The following is a 19,973-nucleotide window of genomic DNA, read 5'->3' as shown; positions in this document are numbered from 1 at the left end:
TGGATTTATCTCTCTATAGATGATCTAATAAAGGCTCCAAAGCCTTTTAATGTGTCAAACGTTGAGAAGAGGCAACTCTATAATTTCCTCCTTTTATAATCCCTTTGTGTTAAATCAAACATTTTTGGAAGTAAATATTAAATATTCTCCAAAATTATTTCCATCATTAACTTTATTTCATACCTAAACATTTATATTAGGTAAGAGAAATCATACAAATAATAAACTTTATTTTTGGATTGTTTTAGTTTAAATTTTCAAAAAATAAATAATAGACCTTTATTTAAATAACTCCCTTAATGTCTCTAAATTAAACTAAATTCAAGAAAACTATAATTCAAATTTCAAATCTCCAAATTCGCTTATAAATAGACCCAAACCTTTTGTGTTCCCCAATTCCCCGGTCTCTCTCAACTCTTATTTCTTACCTTAACTTTATAACCCTTTTTTTTTTTTGGTCCAACAAAAAAACATGTCCCCAAATGTTGTTGTCTCTGGTAATAATCCCAACAGGGCTTATGTGACTTTCTTGGCCGGCAATGGTGATTATGTCAAAGGTGTTGTTGGTTTAGCCAAGGGTTTAAGGAAGGCTAAATCGTTGTACCCTTTGGTGGTGGCTGTTCTCCCTGATGTGCCATGCGACCACCGCGAGATCCTTCGGTTCCAAGGATGTATTGTTCGAGAGATTGAATCGGTTTATCCGCCGGAGAATCAGACCCAGTTCGCCATGGCTTATTATGTCATCAATTATTCCAAACTTCGTATTTGGGAGGTAATTAAATTTTAAAATAGAATATCTTTACTTTTTGGCATGCATGCATGCATGACATCCATGTAGTCGATATGCACGTTGTGTACGTAGATTAGTTTAGTTATTCTTATGTAGTTTAGTCCAGAAAAACTATTTAAAATCCAATTAAAATATGATTTTTTATTATCTTTTTACTATACTTAAAATCGAGATATTGATAAAAGAATCAATGTATTTTAATTTTAAGCAATTTAATCGTTGTATTATTATATAATTTATACTCTTTTAATTAAAATACCGAAAATGATTTCCCTCTTAAAAACACTCATTCCAACGTTAAAAAAAATCAGTCGTAAGAATTGCGTCAAATTAAATTACAAGGATTAAACCTCATATTTGAACATATTAAAAGGACCAAAAAACAAATTCACCTTTAAACTCCTCCTATACGTCATCATGATTCTTGTAACATATTTACGTCGTTACTTACACATGCATGTTGATGTTGCTATGTAAATCTATTTACCACCAAAATGGTAAAATTCCTTCTAAAATCCCTCAAAATTTTATAAAATTATTAATTAATAAAATAGTAAAATTACTCTTTTTAACTCCCAAGTCCCAATTCTTTTTTCATGATGTTATCAATATATATCAAATTAATTAATTTCCTTTTTGTAGTTTGTGGAATATGAGAAAATGATATACTTAGATGGTGACATTCAAGTTATGGACAATATTGATCACCTTTTCGAGTTAGAGGATGGGTATTTTTATGCTGTTATGGACTGTTTCTGTGAGAAAACATGGTCCAATTCTCCTCAATACAAGATCGGATATTGTCAGCAATGCCCGGAAAAGACGAAGTGGCCAGTTGGAATGGGGTCGGCGCCACCGCGCTACTTCAATGCTGGCATGTTCGTTTATCAACCTTGCCTTTTCACTTATTGTCGCCTCTTAGAGACCCTCAAAGTCACCCCTCCTACTTCTTTTGCTGAGCAGGTAATTAGTCAATTTTTTTTTCTTGTGTTTGTGTGTAGTTAAATTTTTAGGTCAAATCTTGATTTTTGTCCCTCTATACTTAATTAAGGTTTAAATTTTCTTTGGGAGGGGGGTAATTGAGAAGTTTAAAATTTTTTGGGAGAATCCAATTAAAAGTTTCAAAAATCTTGGCAGGCTTAAAATTTTCAAGAGTCTAATTAATTTTTTGTTTTTAAAAAAATTGATAGGGTTAATGAAAATGTTATAAAATTTTGGGGTCCAAGTCCCCATTTCCCTAACTACGTTTTGTGTTACTCCTCATACATTAATTATTTTGATTAAAATGGATTTTTTAAAGAAAAAAAAATCTACTTCATTGTTTAAAAAAGAATAGTTAATGGTGTTTTTTTTCCATTATAAAGTAAAGGAAGTACATAAAATGCCTAATTTGAGTATAGTAGAGGGGTTAAAACAATAATTTGACCCCATTTTTATATTCCGTATATAATCTTAAATCGGCTTTCAAATATATATAATCTTAAATTGGCTTTAATTAAGTTGGATGTGAATTAATATTCTTTAAAGCACAAGATTTTCTTGTTCTCAATAAAATCACAAACTTGACCCCTTTTTTTCATGGGAAAATTGCAATTGCAGGACTTTCTGAATATGTTCTTTAGGGATATTTACAAACCAATCCCTCCTACTTACAACCTTGTCTTGGCTCTACTATGGCGTCACCCTGAAAATATAGACCTTGACCAAGTCAAAGTCGTTCACTACTGTGCTGCGGTAATAACCATCTCCCTTACATCCATTCATCCATCCATGATGAAATGAAGTTAACACATATACATGCACGAATGCATGTAATGTTTTTACAGGGATCAAAGCCATGGAGGTACACCGGTAAAGAAGAGAACATGGATAGGGAAGACATAAAGTTATTGGTGAAGAAATGGTGGGATATTTATGAAGATGAATCTTTGGATTACAAGAATAATAATCTTATTACGACAGCCGCCATTGATGAACCGGAAAAGCTTGGTTCCTTGGTCTCTACTACCTTGTCTGAAGATGATGATGGTGTTGTTAACCCCCAATGGACTGCTCCCTCAGCTGCTTAAATTTTAACAAGCATATAAGAATTATTAATATTTATTATGGTGTTTTAATAAAAGTTTAGAACAATTTTTTTTTTTAAAGTTTTTATAGTAGTGAGTATGTGGCTTTTTAATGCCCACTGTTATGATACTGGGAAATAAATAAGTTGTTTTCTGTAATTTTACCCTTTTTTCCCTTAATTAATTAGGGCAATTAATCTACTATTATGTTAGAATATTGTTATGTTGTCTTTTTTATTATTATGTAATATGCTGTTATTTTTTTAATTAAAAGGTCACAATAGTCGATTCAATAATAAAAATTGAGTAATATCATGCTATAACATCGTTTTTTTTAATGTCTAAAACTACTCATGATTCCTCCTCAACTCATAAATAAGAAGATAATACGTTTTAACACACTTGAACCCCACGTCCTCGTATTGATAACAATGCTCATGCCAATTAAGCTAAGACTTAATCAACAACGTTGTTAAATATTTAGATTTGTATATTTAATTATTTTATATAAAATTATAAGGTAGGTTATATAGCCTTAAATGTCCGCAACATTTAAAAAAATTTGGCATAATGATATATTTAGTTTTCAATATTTACATTTTTTTGCCAATTTGACTTTTATTCTTTTTAAAAATTTCATAAAAACTCAAAAAAGAAGAAGCATGAAATACATATGAATTGTCATGTTTATAAATTTAACGTTTTAGCTAGTATTTTTGTTAAAAAAACAACTCGATTCTTTTTTAAAGGTTAATGGTCAAATTCGATTCTTTTTCAAAAGTTGAAGGCGAAATTTAACTTTAAAAAAAAAAGATTAACGGTCAAATTGACAAAAGATGTAAACATTGAGTGCTTAATTTGTCATTATGCCAAAAAATTAGCCCCCTTTCCTTTGAATAATTGCTAATTCAACCTGTTTTTTTCCCGGTTCAACAAATTTCAAATAGTTTGCTCAAAAACCGGATCGACACTTTTGTTTAGACTAATATATCAATCGGATTTCAATCCAACTGATCCGGTCCGGTTCCAATAATCATGATGCAAAGACAATGGTTGCCATTAAACCAAATCCTTCTTTGTTATACACATCAATTCTCCAAATGGATGTACTTGGTAGGTCTCTCTATTATAAAAACTATATCAAATTAATCCATCTACTACTAAATGAATCGATTTAGTCCCAATACTATAAAAAAAGAATCAAATAAGGCAAAATTAGAACAGATTTAACCTTTTTTATATAAAAATGTCATTTATTTTTTAACAGAATTATATTTTGAAAGCTTCTTATGGTTCTTCAAATGAAATATTTTGTTTGGAGTTAAACTATAAATGAAAAAAAATAATTTTCGTGTAACTTTTTAAACAGTAAATGTTAATTGTGTTTCAATTTGGTTTTGTTTAATTCTATTTTATAGTATAAGGATTAAATTGATCCATTTAATAATATGGTAAGAAAACGAGTTACATGCTCATGCTTCTCACAAGGTTTCTATGATATTCACATAAAAAACATGCAATTTTTTTTGTTTTCTTCTATAGCCAACATGCATGATTTTCATTATCATCTTTAACGAGTCTTTTATTTTTTTTATATCAACTTATGAAGAAGTCGTTAAACATTGAAATTTTAATATTTATATGTTATTTTTAATCTTTCGATACTTTAATGTGAATTTGAGGTAGGGATAAACTAATTTTTTTTATTCAATTAGTCTTTAAATTTGGTAATTTTTATCATTGGGTTTCTTCTTTTTTGTTTAATTAATTAGTCCTTATACTTGGTAATTTTCTTCAATTTGATCATGAACTTAAATTTAGTTAAGACGTGATGATGTGGCGCTATAAGAAAGTGCCATGGCATAACACTAAAAAGCTTTAAATTTTAAAAAAATACAAAAATATATATATATTAAAATATTTTATCTTAATCTCTAAGTATCACATCACCATATCTTAATAGAATCTGAATTTAGGAATCAAATTGGGAAAAACTACCAAGTTTAGGGACTAATGTGGATAAAAAAAAGTTCACAGACCAAAGTGGAAAAAATTTTCAAGTTTAAAGACTAAATGTTGATTTATCCCTCTAAGTTATGTTAATAGTTTTATTATTATTACTTAATTAACATACAGATGTATTTTTACTAATTCATTTCTTTTGATTAGGGGATGCCTAGCCCCTTAAAGTAGAAAATTTGTATTTTAAGCCCTTTAAAATATGATAAATTATAAGTTAATGTATGGTAAAATTGTGATTTGATGTCTTTAAAATTATAAAATTGTGATTAAATCCTTAGAAAAATTATAAAGCTATAAGCGAATACAATAACAAATTAATATTTTGACTCTCATAAAAAATTATAATTCAATTTTCACCCAACAAAACAATTTCCTGACTTGGTTGATGGTTTTTATTACATAGGAACAATTTCACCTAGCGGTGTAAAATTTCTTGTAATAAGATTTTGGGACAAAATTATAGAAATATGATAATGGATCATAATTTGTAACTGAATGAGATAATAAATAGTGACGATGTTATTGACCCTTGTTATATATAATATTAATTATTCTATTTTGATTAAGGGCTAAATTAACAAAATATTTAAACATTAAGTGCTTAATTTGTCACTATACCAAAAAATTATCCCTCTTTCCTTTGAATCAATCGTCGATTCAACAAATTCCAGACAGTTCGCTCAAAACTCGGTTTAACCTTTTTGTTTAGACTAATATATCAATCTAATTCTAATCCAATTGATCCCATCCGATTCCAATAACCATGGTGCAGAGACAATGGTTTCCATTAAACCAAATCCTTCGTGGTTATACACATCAATCCTTCGGGTGAATGTACTTGGTAAGTCCCTTTATTATAAGAACTATATTAAATTAATAATTCTACTATTAAATGAATCGATTTAGTTCCAATACTATAAAATAAAATAAAGCCAAATTAGAATAGATGTAACATTTTTAAGGTTCAAAAAATATCATTTATTGTTTAACAGTGTTATATTTTGAAAGCCTTTTATGATTCTTCGAATGAAATATTTTGTTTGGAGTTGAACTGTAAATGAAAAAAAATAGTTTTCATATAATTTTTAAAATAGTAAATGTTAATTGTGTTCCAATTTAACTTTATCTGATTCTTTTTTTTTATAGTGAAGGGATTAAATTGGTCCATTAGGACTAATTTGATCCGGTCCCTTTAATAGTAGGACTTCATAGGTACTTTCACCGTTGCCTATATACATATAAGGGCAATGCCCCTTGAGACATGCATCAATATCAATTAGGTAAAACCCATGGCATTGGCACCTTGCTTTGTTTCCTTTGCAGCCATTGTCTTCATTTCTTCATTTATAACCTCTCTTCTTCTTCCTTCTGCATACCCTTTAGACTTAAATGCCACCATATTACCCATCTTTCATGTGGATTTGTTGGAGTTTTCTTTGAACCTCGAGTATTTAGAAGCTGATTTCTTCTTGTCCACCTCCTATTGGTGCCCAAAAGGCTAACCTTGACAGTATCACCAATGGTGTGATCCTTCAATTTGGTTACCAAGAAGTTGGCCACATAAAGTCAGTACCTATTTATATATATGTGTGTGTATGTATGTATGTATGTATGTATGTATGTATGTATGTATGCACTTGAATGTGAGGATTATATATATGTATATTTGCAGGGAAATTAAGAACGTAGTGAGGGGGTTCCCAAGGCCACAACTTGATTTAAGTGCATCAACATTTGCAAAAGTGATAGACCAAGCAATTGATAGTCCATTGCAACCCCCATTTAATCCTTATGCTAATAATGTTAGCTTTCTCATTGCTGCCTATTTGATCCCTTATGTTTGACTTACTGGCTATGTTGATACTATCCCCAAGCTCTTTAGCATCACTTCAAAGAAGGTAAGCCACCATTTTAACCCATTTTTTTAGTTTTTTTAAGCTTTGTTGCAGTAGGATCCTTTTAAATCAGTTGAAAAAAAGAGAGAGAAAAAGAAACACTAATCCATTGTTAATCATAACATATAAGGTTTACATTGAGAAATGTGAATTTACCTTTTAACCAATTCAATTAATTAAATAAAAAGGAGAAAAACTGGTTTAGAAAAAAAATAATGTATTCACTATCTAATTTAACAAATTCTAGGTTACTTGCTCAATTTCCTAGTTTTTAACGTAGCTTGATCAAACGGCTACAGTCTCTTAATATTGCCTTTTAATCACAATTGTTGATTTAAAGAGGATTTCATGAAATCCCACTTATTCTCACCTTAGACGTAACTTTTTTGTTTGCAGTTGGTTACAGGCCTCCTAGGGATAGAATCTGGGCAAGATGTTGTTATAAGAGCACTGCTATATCCGCTTAGACTAGCGAAGGTTCCTCCGTATGATATAGATGTAGACGAGGTTACGAGACGGATTTCAAGCCTTAGAAACACACTAGGACGTGCGGGGAGCAAAGATGAAAGCCTTACGGTTCCAGTAAATGAGGGAGGCGAAGGCAGAGTGCAAGGCAACGTGCTCGCTGGAGATCAATTCTCGGTCGCCTACAATCGAACACCGGAAGAGATTTTGAAGATTGTGTATGGAAGTGGCAATGAAAGCATCCCTGGTGGGCCCCATTTACCCAATGGTTACCATTAGCGTAACATGGTAATGTAGCAAGTAATATATGTTGTAGTGTTTGGAGCTTAGATCTTAATCTAAATGATAATAACTAAATATGATTTGAATAAATTCTGTTATTACTTGTTTTTGAGATTGATAGAATAGCAAATCTTAGTTGATGTTAGTTTAATTTAGACACAGGGACTAAATTTAAAAGTTACGTACAAGTATAGGAACTGATGCTGACATTTAACCAATGTATTATGACATATCGGATGGATACGTAATCATAACCAGTTATAATTTTGATTTGTCAGATCGAGTTTAAATCAAATAATCAAGTCCGCGGGAAATAAGTTAGAGACAGATTAAACAAACAAGCACACGTGAATCCACATGAACTCAACAAATTAAATATTCTATTATTTAAAAAATTAAAATACTCTAAATCAGATCAAGCTCTAAACATCTCATGATTATGATTTTATGACCAAACTTTTACATCACTTGCTGTACAATCCATCGAGAAAGAAACAACAAAGAAAACCCGAAGCTTCCTTTTTCTTCGACTATATTCATATCCCACACTAATAACGTATAGATATTTAAACACGGTTCTATACTATGGCTATGACGCGAAAGATTGTGAAATACAAAATTAAAAATATCATTGTCGTACCAATACTTACACCCGAATCCAGAGTCCAGGCTCAAAAAACATATATAATTATTCAGATTTGTAAGTCAACTTTGCAAGAACATAATTATTGTACAATTGTTTTTTCAAATTTATTATACTTTATTATTATTTGAGATTTAAGAATCATGGCCAAAAATTTACATGCTAATTTAACTCCATCCCTTTCAGCTTTATTCAAATAGCATACAAGAGTCCAGGGATGAATTACCAGGAAAAGTTAAACTCCGGAGATACCAAGGCTGTTAATACGAAACATCTTCTGGAGAAATGGCTTATCCTGAAGATCTTTTCGGCTTTTCCCAAGGGTCTAGACCCGCAACCTGTTCCACTAAACTACAAAAAGGAAAGCAGACTTGAAAATCACTACCATTGCTGCTATTATCTTAATTGATTCGGTTTAAGTACCAAGAACGCATAGAAATGCAATATCAAGTTGTGTTCCCAATATGAAGGGTTACGTACTAGGGAGATCCCGAGTCGGGTTGGTTTGGTATGTTGGCAGATTGTTTCCCTGAGAACTGGACTGAAATTAGACCGCCCTTCACTGTTCTGGCTCCGGCTAGCACGGGTGAACCTTGGAAACTTGTCGGTCTGTTCCCGGATGACATTCCTGCATAAAAACGGCAAACAAATTTTAAGCTACATTCCGGGCTTGGAAACCGAGGTTGCATATATAGTATCCATCCGATAGAACTGAATACCAGATAAATTGAGACAGAGAGATCGGGCATCTTTACCGCCAATCACAATGAAACGAAGCCATAAACAAATCACATACACCATAAATAATGCAATGGTCATACCACAAGCTGCAAGATAGTGAAGACATTACCTTGAAAGATCATGACAATACAAAAAATGACGGTAAACACAGCAGCAAGCATGTTGTTGGTACTGTTAGAAGATGTCGTTCCCATTCCCTTAGTAGCTTTCATCTTCTTCAAGGCTTTCAAACGTGCACGTTTCAATCTCGCGAGTTCTGCAATCTCTTTAATCAATTTCTGGTCGGCCGCATCCAAGGACGGAGCTCGTGGTGGCCTAGGAGGTTTAGGAGGTTTCTTATAACCCAAGCTTTTACGTTTCTCCTTCGCTAATCGATTCTCCTTAGCATCTTTACCATCACCATTCGGGTTCTCCACACAAACACTACCACAACTCGAAACATCACCAGACAACGACACTCTATCATCGGCCAAACCACCTTTAACCTTAACAACGGGTCGGCTAATGTCTGAAATAGGGCTTATGCTATAATCTTCTTTTTCTCCTCTAGCATTAACAATGACCCCATTTTCAATTCCAAGTTCTAAATCTTTATCTCTAGGAGCCATATTAATCAACCAATCAAAATCCTAACTCTCAGAATCTCAATCTATACAAATACATTACAAGTTTGGGGATTTTTGCAGATTTAAAAATTCACACAAAAAACACGGCTTTAAATAAATGCAATTTAGCTTTGTTATTGAACTTACTACCCAGAGGAACACTTTCACTATCAAACCTCCAATGAGCAGAACCCTGAAATAATCAACAGAATGTAAGAGATTCAATCACAAAATCATAAAATCTAAAACCCCAAAAAAGAAAAAAAATATCAAAAACCATTGGAAACAGAGCCAATGCATAAAAAGCAGGAAAAAAAATATAAAAACGATTCAAAACCCAGAAAATGTACCAATGAAAACCCCACATTCATCAATACCCAATAAAGAAAAAAGGGTTCTTTATCAGATAAATAACAATAAGATATATAAAAAGAATATATACATGTATATATATACCTTCCAGTGAAAGCAAGAAAAATACCCAGATCCAATGCTGAAACAAGAGACAGGCTCTACTTTAGTTCAGTCTACAAAAGCTTAATCTATATATCGACCGAATCAATTAATGCAATTTAGAATTTTAATAGCTTTGGATTAAATTAATTAATTAGAAAAAGGAAGATAAAAAGGGTGAGGAGGGAAATTGGAAAGTACTAGGTAAGTGGAAACTGACAGATTTCAAATTTGGGTAAAACTACCTAGTGGATTCCTTTATTATAGGAACCTTATCAATTTAGTCCTTTTATTATTAAATAGATTTAGTATTTAAAAAACATTGTTAAATACGGTTTTTGCAATTCAACCATAAACGAAAAGAAAATAATAAATGTTAACTTTATTAAAATTGGATGTTATTTGATTTTCTTTGATTATATTATGTAACATTAATTTTTATTATAATTGATTGACGTATATTATAATTATGATTGTGATTATTATTGTAATCATATAAATATTTGAAATGTATCAATCATATTATTGTAAAATTTAGAACCCATCACATGTTTTCAATAAAGCTAGTGACTTAGACATTTTTAAATTTTAAAAAAAAATACTCACGCAGTTAATTAAAAAAATAATGTTGTAATGATACTGAATTTAACAAAATAATTTTAACAATATTAACAATTGGACCTGAATTTTGAAATCTAAAAAGTTGAGAGAACTAAATTTCAAATTTAGAAAAAATAAAGGGACTTATGACACATTTTAGCCTTAAAAGTTGATAATTAACTGATTTTTACTGATTCATAGAATGTGACTTGTCATCAAAGAAAATAATAATGTATTTGGTTTAATTGCAGCTGAGTTCATTGCTTTGTAGTTAGGAAGCTTTGGACCCATTTGCTTAAACATTATCAGATACGATGTTTGCTGCAATAATTCATCAAAGAAAAATCCATATAATATATATATATAACCCTAAATCCTAGCATCAACTTTAAGAGATGATACGTAATGAATCTAATGTTTCATGATACAATTTCTTTTTTTTTAAGAAAGTTGAATCAAATGCAAAAAAAAAAAAAGATACTTTAGGCGTAATTTGCTGTATTTCTATGCCCTACCATGTGAGAGTCCCCCCCCCCTCCAATCTGTTTATTGCCCAAGTGGGTGTATCCATGCATTCATATACGAAAATAAAGGCAAACTACACCCAATCACACTAAATTAATAGTAAATTTACGTTTTAATTACTTAATTTTAAAAAGTTATAAAATAATATCTGAATTATTTGAAAGTTTTCGTTTTAGTCATTGAACTATTCGAAAGTTTTTATTTAAGTCATTAGGTTGTTAAGTATTTTTTTTAAAAGTACGATTATCAAGTTCTAAGCGACAATTCGATAATCGGTGCAGTAGATCAATACTCATCAAAGGGTAGAATAATATACTTTATGTTCAAATCGATTTGGCGGTCAATGTTGAAGATCAGAAAAGATAGTTGTTTGGATTTTTTTTCTTAGATTCATAGTGTTTCAAGTTGCTTCATGAAAAAAAAATATAAAAGAAGAAGAAAAGCTTTCGATTGATGCAAACGGTGAGAACATATAAGACCAAACAACAGTAATTATAATAGTTTAATGACTTAAATGAAAACTTTTGAATAGTTCAATGATATTTTTATAACTTTTTAGATCAAAACGTAAATTTATTAATAGTTTAATCATACCAACAAAATTCAAACAATCTTACTTCACTTTTCAATGAGAGTTACTTCTTGTTAGGGTTTGATTTTTATTTATTTATTTATTGAGGTTTGATTGAATAGATTTGAATCATTATTTTTTTTATAATTAAATTGAATTAGGTGGAATTTAGATTTAAATTAATGGATTCCTAAGTAATAAATGATGTATTTATCATTGAGTTAAATGATGGAAAGCATATTTTTTATGAAAATTATGTAAAATTTGAAAGGAAAGTATATGAGGCTGAATTTCAAACAATTCAACAGTCACGTCATGAAAATATCCTAAAAATGCAAGAAAAAAGACTAGGGTCCACGTGGTAAATGAGCTAGTTTGAAATGTTAGAAACTAATAAAATTATGGCATTATGGATATGGATTGATATTTAGAGAAAAGTTTATAACTACAATTATAATTTCAAATATTACATCCACAAAATTTATTTCAACTAACGATTTATAAATGATGAGATTTAAATTAAAATAAATTTAAGAATAACTTATATACTATTAGTACATGATATGAAGTAAACTAATATTAAAATTATATAGTCTTGGCATTTGACAATACTGTTGTTGAGAGATGTTCAAACTCTCTCTCGAGATTTCTCTTCAAAGTGTCATCTATTTGGGACCCCTAAACAGTGAAGGAATTATTTCTATGTCAAAGTTGTCTCCCAACTTCCCGGAGAGCCTTGAAGGGTACACGAAATGGAAACACCTCTGTTGATAAAAATGCGACATGTAATAGCTCACGGAAGGTGCTAGTATTATGCATAATATTAACCATAAAAAACACACCAACAGGGATTTGAACTAGCCACCAAGACATATATAGCCTTACCTTTGTAATACCGTCTTCCCCAATAAGTTATTTATGTTCTTAAGGGTTCAAACCCTGCCAAAGGTAAGATTCTCATGTCATCCTGAAAAATAGATGTACAATAAAATCGTTTATAGTTCTGTGAACCAAACCCTCAAAACAACTACTCATGCCACACTAACTCTCTACAGACCATGAAACAAAACCTTTCCCAAAAACCAATACCTTTAATTGTTGAGAGTCCAATCAAATAACACTTAAAAAAACCTCCTAAAAGGATCTAACCCCCGCAACAACTACCAAAACTTCATTGGAATATGGATTAAGGTCATAATTCTGTACTTCATAATCCGAAAAAATAGAGCCCTGAACTTTGTCAAATACAACACGGCTTCATTGGCAAATGAGTTGAGATAATAGTATTACACTACAATGTATAACGTTATTGCAAACTGAATACGAATCCTTGCAAGTATTTAAGAAGATTGATCTACACGTGTTCATAATCTTCTCTATGCTTCACCTCAATTAAGATTTCGTAAAATTGTGTCCAATGTAAAATATGATGTTTAGAGCATCATAAAGTACAAAATCAAATCTTCGAAATAATTTCATGATAACAATAAAAGTAATATTATATAGTGTACAATAATATAATAATGATAAGATTAGATAGGTTGTCCATTTTAAAGTTGAATCAATTGGGACTGGGGGGGGGGGCAGGCCAGAAGTTGGGATAATTTTTAACTTTATTTAATGGTACAAAGGCACGTGGGCTTGGATCTTTTCAATCCACTATGGACCACTATCCAATCCGAAGACAACAACAACTAATTTTCAGTAATTTTCTTCATGCGACGAACGAGACGATTCGTACTAATTACTATTTTAATAAATAAATATTATGTTAGAAAATAAGAAAAATAAATATTTATTTATTTATGAATATGTTTATAATTTTTATTTTAAAGTTTTTAAAAAAATTAATTTTTAGTTTTTAAATTATATAAACTTGATTTTTTAAAATTAGAAATAAATTATAAAAATTAAAAAAATTCAAACATTTAATGATTATTATACCAACAAAAAATAGATTTTGATAACTGAGTATTTAATGACTATTTTAACTAACCGGACATCTGGTGACTATTTAACTAAACTGGTCGATGTTAAAATGATTGAATTAAATTATTTAATCAACTTTTTGAGTATTCAATTGAATTGATAAAACGACTAAAGTAGCTAATAACTCGAACACCAAAGAACCGTTGATCGATAAAGCTTCCAAACTTCGATCACCAGTCACCACCATTGTTGATTGGGTCACTTGGTCGGGAGACTACGTACAAAGAAATATCTTTCCACTCCACCACAATCAAAACAATCACCCATGTCATGTTTGCTCGCTAGCACAAAATATACTTACCACGTACAACTCATGGTTTTTTTTTTTTGTATTTATAATAATAATAACTTCCAAAAATTAAGGAAAAAAAACCATATTCAAGTCGGTCTTAGGATAAATAAGAGATGATATTGAAGAAAGAGAAACAGACGGTAAATAAATTAATGTCTACCCGCTCAACGTCACTAATCCATTTACATAGAGCGAAATCAGTGTCCAATTTGTCTAAAACCATACACAAAACGATCAAATTTTTATTGAATTTTGATGTTCTCTATTCCCTAAACTGATTTTCCCTTTTTTAAATCTTCGGCATGTGAAATTGAAAATGTTTTATGGCACAACCAATAAGTTAAATGAAACATACTAAAATTTAAGAATAGCAGCACCACTTGAAGGCTTTGAAGCAAACACATAGAGACCAAGGTCATTCTGGTTTATCACACCTTTGTCAATCCTAGACTTGTAGAATTGTTCCTGAAAACATAATAAAGTCTTAATGCTTGCTGTTATATACATGCATGCACACACACACACACACACATATATATGCTGGATCTCGTGTCAACTGTGCAAATTTTTTCTTATTGGCTAACTTGATGCTTGCTTAAATATACAAAGCTGGATTTAAAGCTTGCTCATATTTATATATATACATAAAATCACGCGTATATATATACTAGACTATAGATTATGACATGTCCATGATATGGGTGAAAAAGAAATATTTATAAAAATTTTGTTTAACATACAAACGAAGGTTTGATTGAAATAGTGAAATTGAAATTATAAAAATCATGGTGGTCTTGGTTCAAATCCCTATCATAGTAATATTTTCTTATAAAAATATAGAAAGATTGAAACATCTTGATATTTTTTGTAATAATAAGGGGTTTTTAGTCATTTTCTTCCTGACTTGGTGTCAGGAATGACTCGGGACAGTTACAAGCTTAACTAGTAGTATAAATATGATGCCTTTAAAACGGAAGGAAATAGAGAGAGCTTGCACGGAGAGCTATACCTTCAAATTGAGGATGAACTGTGGTACGATACTCTCTTTTACCAAGGCCACGGCACAACCACCCCATCCAGCTCCGGTAAGCCTTGCTCCCATAGCGCCATTGTCTCGGCATACTTTTACAATTTCCTCCAACTCCGGGCAGCTAGTTAAAAATTACAAACGTAAGATAAGTGACACTAACCAGCAGACCATGTGAGCTTGCCATCAAAAGAAAATACAATCACAGTACATAGAAAACCCACATAAGCAAAACAAGCCAAGCCAATCGATTTTTGCTATAATCACGGAGAATAGTGTTAACAGTAATATAAGATAAAGTTATCTTGTAATTATTGCCTTACAAGACCTAAAGTCACGTCAGTCAAGATCAGTACTACAAAGAGGACGAGTAATATAGGTCGAAAAAACTGTATCATGCATAGAAAGAAGGAAGCAAATCATCCTTTTTTAAGGAGATTTCAGTTATGACCGAAGGAGCAGTGTGACAGATTCATGTTAAACAATAAAAGGGCCACTAAATCATGCTTTTAACAAGTTTTCAGTTACAATCTTACGAACAGTTCAACAGACTCGATGTACATTCTGATAGTTGTACCTGCATTCATAGAGAACACTACAGCTGTGGTGGCTTTCATTCATAAGATTGCCGAGTTTCTTGAGCTTTTCCTCCTCGCTGCACAAATTTATTAATAATCATTAACTATCGGTTACGAAACAACTTCAGCATTCAGACAGAACATAGCCTATTGTTAAAATTTGAAAGTCACCTTAACTTTGATGCCACAGTATCCTTGAAAGCATAAACACGCTTGGCTTCGGAGTAGACATGAGCAGCTCTCTGGAAATTAAGAATCAAGAAATAACTAAAATACTCCATAACTTAACCCAGTATATCAAAATGTTTGTAGTGAAAATGTTAAAGATGTACAAAACGGTTTAAAGACCTAAAGTTTCGCATAAAGATGAAGACAATATATCAGGATCACTGGTACTAGTTCCAGTAAGGGAACCGGTAATAAGAGGAGTGTAAAGGGAAATTACGGTTTAACCCAATTGGTTTATGCAGCAACCCTTAAGTGGTGGTTTTCCAGTAGGCTTAGGATTCAAATCTTAGCATCTGCAACCCCTTTCCTATTCCCAAGTTACAACCCCCTTCAAAAAAGTGTAATGTGAGTGGTAGCCACCTTGCTACACAAAAGTCCAAAGGCAATTTTTTTGCATTTAGAGAAGCACCTCAAAAAGTCACTATTGGTTGAAGAAAATGTATATATTATGGAACATAAGTGCAATTAATTTAAAAAAAAATCATAATTGATAATAATATTAATTTGAAAAAATAAACGATCTATTCAACTTCAACCAAAAGTACCTGATGCAACTTGAAATGCTTGGCCGCATTTAGCACATCTAAAGAAGTTGGGTTATCACACAAGATTGATGGAAGATCCTTCTGAGTAATTTTCTCAACTTCTTGAGCAGTATACGGCTCCTCTTTCAAGAATTCCTGAAGCAAAAGTAAAGTTTGACGTAAGACTGTATAATTTCTAACGAAAAAAGAAATCACCGCAATATCATGGAGGTAGAAAATTAAATAATAGAAACCTTGACTGCAAGGACAGGGTCATTAGAACCTTGACCACCAGCAAACTTCACACATAATCCTTCCACATCTGAAAGAGTTTTGACTTTTGATATTGCTTCTTGTGGCTTCATTCCCAGCTTTATACCAAGCACGATCTGAAATGTTGGACAAACAAAGACGGTAGAATTAGAAATGCCATGATGCAAGAAACCCCCCAAAAAGTTGTAATTTCAGTAAGGAAATGTAACTTACAGCTGCCAGTCGGCATTCCACAACTCGGTTATTATAATTTGTTGCAGCTGTTACTGCTTTTTGAGATTCTGCCAATGAATGGGCTATCACAAATGTACCACCAGCAGGTAGTTGCACGTCAGTTGCACGAATAGGGTTGAAATCTATTAGCTCAGCAAACCCGTTTTTGGCCATAACGGAGATTGCCTGTAATAATTAAACAGGGTAGTAAGTTACACACGATTTTCAATAATAACAGAGTAAATTTAAATAACTTCAAATTATAATGAGGTAGCATTTTAAGCTTCACAGCAACTCAGGAAAATTAAATGTAGGAAAAAGTGAAACCTGGTCCATTCCACCTGACTGTGTTCCAATATGTTGTTCACAAATACATGTTAGTTGGGCAATTTCTTTCTGTTAAAGACGCAGATATTAGTATTTCAAATTTTGACTTGTGGTTACCAATGCAAAGATATAGTACCTTTGAGAAGTTAACACCAAAAGCAGCCATAATAGCAATTGTAGCTGAGCAAACTAAAGCTGCAGAGCTTGATAGACCAGAACCTGAAACAAAAAAGATAATCCAATTTCTATAAAGAACCACCATGCAAAGCTAAATTTTTATTCAATTACCATCAAAGTCATGCAAGTGGAGCAAAAGAATACCTGTAGGAACTGTTCCATCAACAAGGACATCAAGGCCCACTGGCTTACCTACATTCACTCCTTTTGACTTGGCATATTCATAAAAACCCTTATACCTGCATAACATGGATGGACAATACTAGCATCACCATTTTGAGGGGATTGATTGCAATACAAGAATAGTCAATATATATTACACTCTGAAGTGTCTTCACATACTTGGGAAAAGGATAGAAACATCAATAGATTATATTGACTGTCATTGTCAAATAGAAAACATATATAGGGAGAAGAAGAATTTAATATCTCACCCACAAATGAAATAATGGCCCCATTTATGATTCTTCAAGTCAATTTCCTGCACAATTAACAATATCAGGCCTTTTAACTCAAATGAAGAGCAATCCTTAAGCCAACAAACCAACACAAAGAAGGAAGTCAGCATTTTTTTTAATGCTATAGAAACTAATGCAATCAGGGAATGGTAGTTAAATAGGTAAACTTGCAGATGAACATTTAACAAGTTACCAAATCAACTGGATAACTAGAAGAAGAAAAGCAGAAGGTTAGAACATTGCTAAAGTTACCTGGTTAGGATCAGCAGGATAAGTACAGGTAGCATACTTATCATTGACATTAGCAATTTTTAGAAGCTTTTCAGCCTCCCCTTCTTTGTGCTTTCGGATTGCCACAATTGTGTCTTGCCTGATTGCCATAGGCAACACTGAGTATCCTTCATAGTCAATGTGCTCTCCAATTAAGTTCACTCTCCCTACACATAAATAGCCATTAGTTGATCAAACGATTAAAAAATAACCACTTTTCACAATTAAAACAGTCAAACCACTCACAAGAGGAAGTGAAAAATCACTATCAAACCACTCACAAGAGGAAGTGAAAAATCACTATCTTCCCATTTTAATTAATTGTTTTGATTAGCCAATCAATGTAGCCTATTTTTCTCAAAACATTTCTCAGCGAACAACTAGAAATTCTTCTAAGGTAGAGTTCAGAACTTGAATTTCAAAAATAGTGCAAATTGTGTGATAAAACACATAAATATCGCATTCATGATTAGTTCTCAAATCTATGCATTTCTTGGATGCTTATTTACTATGTGAAAATTGAAATTACTAAGGATATCTGTGAATCTGAAATTTATGTTTCTATATCTTTTAAATATATAATCACACTAAATCTCAACTAATTTAAGTATACATTTTTTTCTCCTCACGATTTATACAGTAATTGAAATCTAAACTCAAATGTCTTTAAATTCATGTTCTTAATCATACTAACTGAATTCGGAATATATATCATGCTGAAACTCAACTAATTTAAATATGCGTTTTACTCCCCTCACGATTTATAGAGTAATTGAAATCTAAACTCAAAGCTTTCAAGTTCCTGTTCTTAATCATACTATATAAATTCGAAATATATAATCAAACAGAAACTTGAATAATTTAAGTAAACATTTTATTCTCCTCGTGATTTATAGAGTAACTGAAATCCAAACTCAAATGTTTCAAATTCATATTCTTAATCATACTAACTATAGATTTTACTCTTCTCACGATTTATAGAGTACTTGAAATCTGAACTCAGAGCTTTCAAGTTCATGTTCTTAATCATGCTAATTGAATTCGAAATATATAATCATACTGAAACTCAACTAATTTCGAGTAGAAATTTCATTCTCCTCGAGATTTATAGAGTAATTGAAATCTAAACTCAAATCTTTCAAATTCACGTTCTTAATCATACTAATTGAATTCGAGATATATAATCATACTGAAACTCAACTAATTTTAAGTATAAATTTCATTCTCCTCACGATTTATAGAGTAATTGAAACCTAAATCCAAATTTTCAAGTTCACGTTCTTAAACATAGCATTAGAATTTAACACACACACACACACAAAGAAAAAAAAAAAAGGAAACAGTCTTTCATCCAAAAAAATCAAAGTCAATTTTCCTGCTTATCGCTCAGCAACAGCGAGAACATAGAAAAGCAAACCTGGAGATCGAGCGAAGACATCGGGAGGATGACCAAAGACTTCGACAAACTTGGACTTCAATTGATCGAACCGAAGCTGAGCTTCTTCCAGCTGAGATCCTTCGCCGTAGACCAGTTCTAGTGAAGAGTAAACCGGAACCGGAAGGTCTTCGTGCTTCGCCATTGCTCTCTTTGCCTCTCTTCCGGTCACTGTAGCCTGCAATATTTTCTTTTTTTTTGAGTGATTGATTCCCTTACGAATAAAACACACCGTATCAAAATCTAAATAATTTCGAATCGATTGGTCCTTTTTAATAATAATTGCTCTTTTATTTATTTATTTTATTTAAAGCCATATTTTACGTGGCAGATATCCATAACGACAGGCAGCTCTACTAATTAAAATATGTCTAATTCTAAATTTCATCCCTTTATTTATAAACTTGAGAAATTAATCCCTCTAATTTGATTTGTCATAGTTCGGTCCTCTTACTTTACCAAAAAAAAAAAAAAAGAAGTAAATCCAGTTATTGATAAACTCAGACCATTGATTTTTGTTACTT

The 19,973-nt window shown here is 31.5% G+C and overlaps 3 protein-coding genes and 1 pseudogene across 4 annotated transcripts; 2 read left to right on the top strand and 2 right to left on the bottom strand.

Annotated features, from left to right (window-relative positions):
* The first annotated feature begins 386 nt into the window (after positions 1 to 386).
* On the top strand, positions 387 to 3,034 carry LOC107931433 (galactinol synthase 2). Its single transcript, XM_016863307.2, has 4 exons — positions 387 to 772; positions 1,433 to 1,753; positions 2,390 to 2,524; positions 2,617 to 3,034. Exons 1-4 carry the CDS (start codon positions 473 to 475, stop codon positions 2,857 to 2,859), a joined length of 999 nt encoding a protein of 332 aa, XP_016718796.1. The 5' UTR covers positions 387 to 472; the 3' UTR covers positions 2,860 to 3,034.
* A 3,133-nt stretch (positions 3,035 to 6,167) lies between these two features.
* Positions 6,168 to 7,636, top strand: LOC107931415 (desiccation-related protein PCC13-62-like; annotated as a pseudogene).
* A 244-nt stretch (positions 7,637 to 7,880) lies between these two features.
* Positions 7,881 to 10,103, bottom strand: LOC107931388 (uncharacterized). 2 transcript variants are annotated; one of them, XM_016863267.2, is made up of 4 exons: positions 9,966 to 10,103; positions 9,014 to 9,702; positions 8,644 to 8,791; positions 7,881 to 8,514 (listed from the first exon to the last, which is right to left on the bottom strand). In XM_016863267.2, the coding sequence occupies exons 2-4, from the start codon at positions 9,510 to 9,512 to the stop codon at positions 8,454 to 8,456; spliced, it is 708 nt and encodes a 235-aa protein (XP_016718756.1). In that variant the 5' UTR covers positions 9,513 to 9,702; positions 9,966 to 10,103; the 3' UTR covers positions 7,881 to 8,453. The 2 variants fall into 2 exon arrangements, with proteins under 2 accessions (XP_016718756.1, XP_016718757.1); XM_016863268.2 differs by lacking the exon at positions 9,966 to 10,103 and adding an exon at positions 9,860 to 9,932.
* A 3,955-nt stretch (positions 10,104 to 14,058) lies between these two features.
* Positions 14,059 to 19,707, bottom strand: LOC107931507 (galactokinase). Its single transcript, XM_041101452.1, has 13 exons — positions 19,432 to 19,707; positions 17,997 to 18,181; positions 17,721 to 17,767; positions 17,431 to 17,525; positions 17,246 to 17,328; positions 17,110 to 17,178; positions 16,783 to 16,968; positions 16,551 to 16,685; positions 16,318 to 16,452; positions 15,716 to 15,786; positions 15,544 to 15,621; positions 14,949 to 15,090; positions 14,059 to 14,404 (listed from the first exon to the last, which is right to left on the bottom strand). The coding sequence occupies exons 1-13, from the start codon at positions 19,592 to 19,594 to the stop codon at positions 14,294 to 14,296; spliced, it is 1,500 nt and encodes a 499-aa protein (XP_040957386.1). The 5' UTR covers positions 19,595 to 19,707; the 3' UTR covers positions 14,059 to 14,293.
* Between the last annotated feature and the right edge of the window lie 266 nt (positions 19,708 to 19,973).

The sequence above is a fragment of the Gossypium hirsutum genome, chromosome D09 (assembly GCF_007990345.1).
Source record: "Gossypium hirsutum isolate 1008001.06 chromosome D09, Gossypium_hirsutum_v2.1, whole genome shotgun sequence".
Lineage (NCBI taxonomy): Eukaryota > Viridiplantae > Streptophyta > Magnoliopsida > Malvales > Malvaceae > Gossypium > Gossypium hirsutum.
The sequence above is the reverse complement of the archived record's forward strand: the minus strand, read 5'-3'. Positions and strand labels throughout refer to the sequence as shown.

Excerpts from the sequence above, each read along its gene's own strand:
- LOC107931433 (XM_016863307.2), top strand. The coding sequence starts at position 473 with ATGTCCCCAAATGTTGTTGTCTCTGGTAATAATCCCAACAGGGCTTAT. Across the intron at positions 773-1,432 it reads CCAAACTTCGTATTTGGGAG|TTTGTGGAATATGAGAAAAT; the intron begins GTAATTAAATTT and ends TCCTTTTTGTAG. Across the intron at positions 1,754-2,389 it reads CTACTTCTTTTGCTGAGCAG|GACTTTCTGAATATGTTCTT; the intron begins GTAATTAGTCAA and ends TTGCAATTGCAG.
- LOC107931388 (XM_016863267.2), bottom strand. The coding sequence starts at position 9,512 with ATGGCTCCTAGAGATAAAGATTTAGAACTTGGAATTGAAAATGGGGTC. Across the intron at positions 8,792-9,013 it reads TATTGTCATGATCTTTCAAG|GAATGTCATCCGGGAACAGA; the intron begins GTAATGTCTTCA and ends GTTTTTATGCAG. Across the intron at positions 8,515-8,643 it reads CCCGACTCGGGATCTCCCTA|TTTAGTGGAACAGGTTGCGG; the intron begins GTACGTAACCCT and ends TCCTTTTTGTAG.
- LOC107931507 (XM_041101452.1), bottom strand. The coding sequence starts at position 19,594 with ATGGCGAAGCACGAAGACCTTCCGGTTCCGGTTTACTCTTCACTAGAA. Across the intron at positions 15,091-15,543 it reads AGTGTTCTCTATGAATGCAG|CTGCCCGGAGTTGGAGGAAA; the intron begins GTACAACTATCA and ends ATTTTTAACTAG. Across the intron at positions 14,405-14,948 it reads AGTTCATCCTCAATTTGAAG|GAACAATTCTACAAGTCTAG; the intron begins GTATAGCTCTCC and ends TTATGTTTTCAG.